We start from the raw sequence: 9148 nt of genomic DNA on the forward strand, positions 1-9148 counted from the left end.
CAGGTGGTGTGTAATCCCCAAAAGAACCAAGAGAAAAAGCAGAACAAGGTCCTTTCCTGTTTCATCTGGATCACACTGAGTCAGAGCTGGTATTCAATTATGGTTTCCAGACCTAAAAGGCCACACTCAAGCTTCTGGGATCCTACTATCACAAATAACCTCCAAAAATCAGACATGATCCTCTGTAAGAATTTAGCTTACATTATTTTTTTTTTTTTTAAAAAAAGAAGAAAACTGAAAAAAAGGGTACATAAATGGATGAATGGGACACATGCTTCAAATGCTTTGATAAATATTTCAATGGAAATTTTACAAATCTGTATGTGAACAAAAATTAAAAGAGCCAAGAAGCTGCACCCAATGGTCCCAAATCTGACCTTCATTAATCTCACAGAAGAAACAACCAAAAATAAAACATGATTCAGGGATATCTGATACAAGTTAACTCAAAAGAAACATGACATTTAACTACCTGAGGTGAGGCTTCAAGAAATCTAGATATTTCCAAAATACCCTCCTAGTCTGATCTTAGCAATGTAAAAACTCAAAGTAGGCTAAAATAAAACGAGTTCACACATCCAGACTTATTTCCCATACAACAAAATGCCTGTCAAAGAAGGCATGACTCCAGGATATCAAAAATACTGACATCCAAATCACAAGACAAATAAAAATCAATGGTAAACTTGAAAATTTGCTTTTTCAATGATGCAGATCATTTCAATGACACAGGTACCTTCTACTTGGGACCAGAAGGCCTGCTTGTTGGAGTGAAAAGAACTCCAGTCCTAGAGTGGGGAGACATGGGTTCCAGTCCTGTTGATGCTACTAGCTAGGCAGGTAGCCCTAAAGCGAGTCACTTAATGTTCTCTCTCAGGCTTTACTTTCCTTATTTAAGAGGCTGACTAGGCCAATGTTTCATAAACTCACCTAATCATAAGACTTACTTCAGAGTAACTACTAACAATATGGATTCCAAGCCTCCTTCTCTAGAGATTCTGGAATGTTCAGGAGTTTTCTGAGTGAAACCTGGGACCTTATTCTTAGTAAGTGATCCAAGTAATTCTTATTACCTGGTAAGTTTTGCAAACACTGGATGAGGTGATCCCTGAGCTGCCGCCTTCCAGCTCTGATTCTATACTATCTGGATATTTCATAAGGACATTTTAAAAACGTGCACAATTATAACAGTTTAACATGAATTACTGTATAAAATTAATAAACATACAAGATCATAGAAACAACTATGCCCAATCTCCAACACCACTTATACCTTTAAACACCAATAAAAACATCCTCTTCGATTCTGGGCGAGTGGAACACTTTATTTTGGGAAGAAAAAAGTTTTTAATATTAAACTTGCAGCACATTAACATGGAAAGGCTTCTGTTCTAGGAAGAGAGAACTGTACTCCTAAAGTTTTAAGTGAAAACTATACATTGCATTCTTCTCTTGAAGAACAACATTATCTGGTGATCCTATCTGTTCCTAGCTAAGAAAAAGCTAGAAAACAGCCTGGCTAAGTCCCTAGCAGCTATAAAACAGCATGCTTTACAATAGAAGAATGCAACTGTTACAAAGCTAAAAGTAAACAACACAAAACAGAAGAACAATAACTGGTTACTGATTCTTCAAATTCATCCCTAGTGTAGACAAATAGGTGGCTAAGAGTCCCCAGTCTTTTGTTAGGAAGCTTTTATCATCAGGTCAATGGAAGCCTCTAGAATGCTTTCTGCACACAAAAGTAGCAACCTTTAATTCAGCTTTTTCTTCCTCTACACTATTTTGCTATAGATGGTTTTTCTAAAATTCTCCTAATCTTCTAGTGGGATTTGCTTTTATTCTCTTATTTAGATTTATAAGGAACTACAAAACTAATGAAAAAGAGAAAGCCTGACTACATGGAGCACAGAGGGACAGAGCTGCCAAGGATGCTCATTAGCAACAAATTATCATATAGGTGGCTACAAAAAATGTAAATAAAATCAAGATTTAAACACAAAACTCTGAATCACCCTTGCAACACAGATAAGAAACGAAGAGTAAAACATTACTACGCACTTCAGCTATTAGGAAAACAGTGTAGAGTAGTTCACCAAAAAAGCACATACTAGTGTACTATAATGTTAGTATAAAACATTTTCAAAATGAATATTTATGTTTGACGTGGAAATACTGGAAATAGAATTCTTTAGATTTAGGATCACATAGGCCAAAAAGTGATTTGTTTTAATGGCAAAAGTGGAGACCCCAACTATTCTGCAGAATATCACAGAAGCACTAGGTTTAAAGGTAGATATATGTTTAAATACATTTCTATGTCTGTTGCCCAACAAGCTCTGAGGCTATGTTTTGACCAAACCTCATAGTCAATTAAAACAGAAATGTAAAATCAGGATCCAGGGGCCACCATAATAGAATGGTTAAGAGCGCATGGTTGGCTGGCACACAGACCTGAGTTAAAAACCCCGTATCAACAAATTATTGTGTAACCTAGAACAAATCATTTAACCTAAGCCTCAATTTCCTCATTTGTAAAATGGAGATAATGCTTTACTCAGCTATTATGAAATTTAAACAAGGTGATTTGTGTTTTCAGCCCTGTACCTGGAACAAAGTAAATAAGTAAACAATAATAATAATAACAAGCTAACTGAAAAATTAGCATGATTACTGTCTTCCAACCTCAAGGAAAGCTAAGTTTCTTGGTAGCCAGACAAAAGTTCTGATCATTAGAAAGAAGACATTCATATATACTTAATGTAAAGGTAGACTTTCATTTCTTCCCACATTACAGAAACTTTCCCCATCCTTAGTAAAGAATAACTCAGATCAATGATGTACAATTATATACAGGAAAAGCTTCAATGCAGACATTCTTAATTAGGAAGGGTAATTTCCAATGAGATCTGGATTAATGATCTAACCAGTTTGGGGGAGCTGGTATTGTTAGGTGAAAGAGTAAGAAAAAGCCTTCAAACCAACTCACACGCCATTATTCAATAGAGAAAAACAATAAGAAGTTGACTGTTCATATTATTTCATAATTGAATTAGAAAATGAAAAAAAAGTCAGGTGAAATATTTAACTCATACAGAAGAACTAACAAAGTCGTTAGTAAGGTTAAAGTGACCAAACTCATCAAAAAAAGATCAAGAAAAGGAAGGTGAAAAATCAATTATTCTCGTAGTTTAAGTAACATCCATTCACTCTATCCTTTTAAGATCATGGCTTAAATTTCCCATTTGCAACTGTCTTTGCCTGCTCTTCCAAATATTCCAGTAGCTTGAATATACCCTGAATATACCAAATACATCATTCTGGTGAAGGACAGAATAAAATGTTGTGCATTACTATTTTTCTAAAATTCATGGGAAAATATTCATAGTTCAATTATTTAAGGGGATACATTTCAAAAATAGTGAGAGGTAATTAATTTTGCGGGAAAAAAGTTCCTCATGAAAATAAATCAGTCATAGGAAAACCGTTCAAGGACAACCAAAAACAAATTTCAAAATAATGCAAATTTTGAGTTAGAAGCAGGATTAATGAGTTGTGAGGTATACAGACTTAAATTCTCAAAGGAAAAAGGTACATAAGTGAATTGAATCTTTCAGCAAGGAGCACACACTAGTGCTATCAATCCACCAGTAGATGAGCAAATATTCTGAATAATTAAAAAAAAAAAAAAGCAGAGAGAATAAATCATCTGTATCAATACTGGGAAATTCAGCAACAGAAAGAAAAAAGTATTTCAGAGGTATTTTCAAGCATTTCAAGACATCCTTCTATACTACAGATATTACTGCAAAATCAAAGAGACTGGTTAGATGCTCTAATTAACAGCTTAAGCAGTGAAAGAACAATAACACTGCCAAAAGAAGCTCTGTCACCTAGAGATAATGGTCATTTTCTTTTTACTGTTTAAGAACCCAGAAGAATCTCCTTCTGCTTTTAAATGCAAATTACCAATCTCAGAAGCACATTCTGCTCTATTCCTTTATCTGAAAATTACTGCAATGTGATCCTGTTCCAGAGAGGATCCTATTCAGACAGGAAAATGAAATTAGGACAACCACACAACTCTATGAGTATGTTCAGATCATCACATCCAGCGAGCTGTGTCACCCCTTACATATGGTCTTTTTCAGTGGAAAGACCACTGTCAGTGATCAAAATTCTCTTTGAAGAAGGAAAACTTAGTTTTAAGGACTATCAGGTCATTAAAGGTTACATAGACATTTTAATACATGCACATGCCTGAGCATCATCCCTCGGTTTTCAAATAACACTAGCTATTTATTGGAAACTTTTTAAAAGCAGAATTTCAGTAATAATAGTATGAGTCGCTATTTATCTGTACATTACATGGTAAAACAAACCAAACAAACCACCATGCAAGAAAGGTGAGCGCCTCAGACTCTGCACTTCTCTTCCTTATTAAAACTCCCTGGAACAATGAGCGCTGACTTGGAGTCGTACTGCAATTTAATACACCAGGTGATCAAGGTTAAAAAGAACACTTTTACACCAGAAAGACTCAAGAAATAAATAAACCATAATAGAGGGATTCATCTCATTGTTAAAAGTTGAAGCTTTCTACCAAAACTGCACTTAGTTTGGGAAATTTTTGTCAGGTAAATATAAACAAATAGCTAAGAAAGCTAGACAAAATATAGCCTAGTAAAAGGTTAACTTACCTCTAGTCTTTCCGAGTTACATATTAATAAAAAACTTAAGTGTTTAAAAAACCCTCTTTTCTAACTAAGGCAAACCGCATCCAAATAAGTGATTTTTTTTTTTTGGCGATATTTGGCTTATCTCATCCCTTACCATCAAAGGCAGATCTCGATTTCCCCCACAGGTCACCAGACAACCAGGCACAGAAGCTATTGAAACTGCACTTCCCATCTCTGAAACTTCAGTGAATGTTTAAGGAGGAGGAAAAGGATTGTGTTGGGTTTAGAAAAGCTATTAAATGTTTTCCAAATGCCTGCGATTAGTACATGTCAACTAAATGGCATACCATGGCATCAGCCGCCTCTCCTTTCATCTATCCTCTCAGAGCCCGGCAATGAATGCAGTAGACCCCCCCAAGACCAGAGAGCCGGAAAGAGTATCGTGCACAGAAAATAGGAAGCCTACTTTTATGATAAGGGAAAAAGCAAGTGATGGCAGTCTTGTGCTTTTAAAGAATCTAGAAGCGCTTACTAGTTCAACCCATCCCCAAATCCGCGACGCCTTTCAACTTTGCAATTAAAAAAGAGGAGAAATTCCAGTCAACTCGGCTTGGGGGGGAGGGGCTGGTCTGAGGGTCGAGGGCTCAAGCAGGGAGAAGGATGTAGAGAGAGAAAGAGCAAGCCAATGAAAGACCAAATTTCCCACCTTTCTTAAATTCTTCCAGCATAGCGTCCAACTTGGTGTCATTGAAAACAAAGTGCAAGGGGTGGTTATAAAATTTAGTGATGGTTTTCAAGGGAGTACAGTCATCAGGATCCACGAAGGCCAAGTCTTTCACAAAAAGGAGGTCCACGATGTTGGAGCGCTCCCCCTCGAATACCGGAATGCGAGTGTAGCCGCTCTCCATGATCTCCGACATGGTGTTGAAGTCCAGAATGGCTTCCCCAGTGATCATGAAGCAGTCCCGGAGCGGGGTCATCACGTCCTCCACAGTCTTAGTACGGAGCTCCAGCGCCCCTTGGATGATGTTCAGCTCCTCCTTAACGAGGTCGTTGTAGGGATCTGTGACCCGGAGCATCTCCAGCAGTTTCTCCCGGTTATAGACTGTGCCTATCTCCTGGCCCAGGACGCAATCCAGCAGCTTGCTGACTGGGTAAGAAGCGGGGAAGGTCATCATCATGAAAAACTTGGTGAGGAAGATGGTGTTGGCCCCTACAGCCAGGCCGTGCCGGGAGCAGATGGCCTGTGGCACGATCTCCCCAAAGATGACGATGCCGATGGTAGAGACCACCACCGCCACCAGGCCTGAACCAGCGATGTCGTCGAGCAGGATGGTGAGCGTGGTGTTGACCAGCACGTTGCCCAGCAGCAGCGAGCACAGCAGGTAGTTGCCTTGCCTGCGCACAGGCTCGATGCGCTTAGCGTAATTCTTCTCCTTTTCGGTGCCGCAGTTCTGCACGATACGCAGCTCCATCGGGTCCAGGGCCATAAGCCCCAGGTTGAGGCCGCTGAACATGCCCGACAGACACAGGAGCAGCGAAATGAAGATCACCTGCAACCAAAAGGGCAGCAGGAACTTCTTCTCCTCGCCCACGATCATCTTGGTGTCCTCGCCATCGTGGTAAATCCAGGTGGTCTCGGCCCATGGGGGCGGCGGGAGCCCGGCTACCCCGGAGCCGCCCTTGCCCCCGACGGCGCCACCCGCGGACCCCGGGCCGCCGGCGCCCAGAGCTGGAGTGGACAGAGATGTGCACAGGTAATAGGACTTGCTCTTCTCCATCTTGCGCAGTGGCTTGATTTCGATCTCAATGATGCCCGATGTACGGCGGTTGAGAATGATATGGGGCAAGATGATGATATCTGATGTACGGATGCCGCAGCGCTGGGGGCCGCTGTCCGGCTCTGGCGGCGCGGGGCCACCCAGCCCGCGCTCGCCGGGGTTGTGGCGCCGCCGCTCATGCTCGGTGAAGGCGATGCGGGACCACGTCTCGTTGTTGATGTTCTGCCCGTACACCCGCAGCTTGACCCGAGTCCGCTCGCTCACCCGCAGCGCCCCCCCTTCCATGAACGACACGTCGTTCGTGTCCTCCAGCCGCAACCCGATGATCACCGTCTCCTCGTTCTCGCCGGCCGCTGCGCAGCCTCCCGCGCCACAGCAGCAGCTCAGCAGTAGCAGCGGCAGCAGCCGCTCCGCCGCCGCCTGCAGGACCCCCCGGCCGCGGGCGCTGAAGCTGCGGCGCGCCGCCATCTTCCAAGTGGGCAGTGCGGCGGCTGCCTGCCCGTCCGCCATCTTTACTTCGGGTTCACAAGCGCCACAGCCAATCATAGGGTGGCTGCTCCAGCTGCCGCTTCATCCTTCCCACTCGGCGGCACGAGTACAGGCACCGGCCCCTGCGCGAGACTGCAACCGAGCGTCCGCACCCGGTGCTCAGCAGTCCGTCTCCCTGACTGACACTGACTCGGCTTGGGCCAGCTAAGGAACCTGGAGACTCGCGGGAGGCGGGAAAGGGAGGGGAGAGCGCCAGCCGCTCCCGCGAGAGGCAGGCCGAACAGCCAATAACAAGCCGGAGCCCGCCCTCCCAGCCAGGGGGCTGGAATGGGGGCGTGGTTGTGAGCGGCACCGCAGACCAATGGCAAGGCAAGTGGGTGGAGAGATGAGAGCCACGGTCCTCCTCAGCACGCCAAGTTTCCAACTGAAAGGCGCGTGACTCTTGTGTATGTGCGAGGGGAGGAGGCGTGGCCAGCCGAGGTCTCAGAGCCAGTCACAGATGAGAGCTGTACGAAAGGGGGCGGGGCCTTCTGTCCCGCTGCCAATGAAAAGGGGTTGTCCTCGAGCCCGCCGCTCTCTTAGGGACCTCGGTAGCAGATCCGAATCCCAGGTTGGGGTGCTTAGACTTTTGTCCTGTAGAGCGAGGTGGCTGGTTCTCGCTGCATCGCGTTGCAGGCTCCTCAGTGCTCAATGTCCTTGCAGAGGGGGCTGCGCCTTCCTTTCCTAGGAGCCCGAGAAGCCGACTAGGGACAGCTTAAGATACAATGTCCTAAAATGAAGCTGCGCACTGGCCGCACCTCCCTCTTCTACTCGTGTGCGCCGCTCCTCGCGAGATAAGTAGCGGCTAGGTATCCCCAACACGGCGCGACCCGCTCTCCTGGAGCCTCTCGCTTGTCCCTATAGGTCGCGAGTACTCTCCAGCTTGCGGTCAGGTGGCGCCACCTGCAGGCTCCATGGGCGCCCTGCAATCTTTCCAAGTCCGCGGCAAACCCCAAAATATGTGCCAAAGGTGGGGAGGTTAGAGTTAAGCAGTTTCCCCACCTTCCAAGTCATAAGAATCCCTCGTATGCTCTGAAAGTATATATTCCATGGATCTCATGCTTACTGAAAGGGTAGGACCTAGGAATCTGTATTTCTAACAGGCAACCAGGCAAGTTTAGGAAATGCAAGGAGGCAGACATCCCAAGCAGACCCACAAAGGCTCATACTTAACCATATTGACCAAACCCTGCTAGGTTCATGGGTTGTTCAGGAGAAAAAAAGTCCTGAAGACCTAGCTGCCCAGGACTCCCAAGCCCACTGTGTCTGGAGGAGAGGCGGTAGCAGAGTAACTGCTAAATTGTGGGAGGGGGTTCTTACAACTTAAATATCCAAAAAAAATTTGCTTCCTTCTCTTTTTGTATTCTGCAAGCACATTTACTGATTAATTTCTGGTAGAGCTAATTGCAGTGGCCTCCTAACTGGTCTCTCCTGGTCTCTCCTCTCCTACACCTGCCCCCTTCCCTTCTCCACCCAGCAGCCAGAGTGGTCTTGTTAAATCAGATCCTGTGGCACCCATGTTTGAAATTCTCCTCTGGACTTCCCATCTCATCACAGTAAAAGCCACAGTACCTGCATTATCCAAAAAGGCTCTAAAAGGTCTGCTGGCTCTTTTGATTTCTCTGACAGCATCACCTGCTGCTCCAGCCAGATTGTCCTGGTTCTCATTCTCTCCAAGAGACTCCCCTGGGAGACTGTGCACTTGCTGTTGTTTCCTGTGTGGGGGACTCCCTTCCCCAAGATGTCAGCCTAGCCCCTTAGTTCACCTCCTTCAAGACTGCTCAAAGGCCACCTTTTAAAATTTGTAAACAAACACTCCCTATACTCCATCTATGCTTTATTTTCCTTAATTTAGTTTCTTATCCATCTCCTTCCACTAGAACTTGAGCTTCCTGAGGGCAAGGATTCTGTCTATTTTGTTTACTTCTGTATCACCAAGGCCTAGAACAATGGTAGGTATTCAAAACAATAAAACAATATTTGTAGAATATTAAAGAAATTAAAGAATTTTTATTCTGATTATTTCAAGTAATGTCCTCAATTCTGCTTCCGGCCCTTCAGTTTCTGGTGATGCTTTCTCCCATCCCCAATTCTCATACTGCTATCTTTGAAAAATAAGCTCAGAAGTAAAAAAACAGATTCACAAATTTGGCATGCATT

The 9148-nt window shown here is 44.1% G+C and overlaps 1 protein-coding gene across 4 annotated transcripts in view; it reads right to left on the reverse strand.

The window, feature by feature from the left end:
* Window positions 1–7279, reverse strand: part of CNNM2 (cyclin and CBS domain divalent metal cation transport mediator 2) — a 125929-nt gene extending 118650 nt beyond the window's left edge. Inside the window, exon 1 of one of the 4 annotated variants that reach the window (XM_011385811.2) lies at window positions 5386–7192. In XM_011385811.2, the coding sequence (XP_011384113.1) occupies window positions 5386–7006 (1621 nt within the window). In that variant the 5' untranslated portion in view covers window positions 7007–7192. Of the gene's footprint in view, window positions 1–5385 lie in introns of all 4 variants that reach the window. The other 3 variants (XM_011385810.2, XM_023526299.1, XM_023526300.1) reach the window with 3 other exon arrangements.
* Between the last annotated feature and the right edge of the window lie 1869 nt (window positions 7280–9148).

This window comes from Pteropus vampyrus, unplaced genomic scaffold (genome assembly GCF_000151845.1).
Source record: "Pteropus vampyrus isolate Shadow unplaced genomic scaffold, Pvam_2.0 Scaffold816, whole genome shotgun sequence".
Taxonomy (NCBI): Eukaryota; Metazoa; Chordata; class Mammalia; order Chiroptera; family Pteropodidae; genus Pteropus; species Pteropus vampyrus.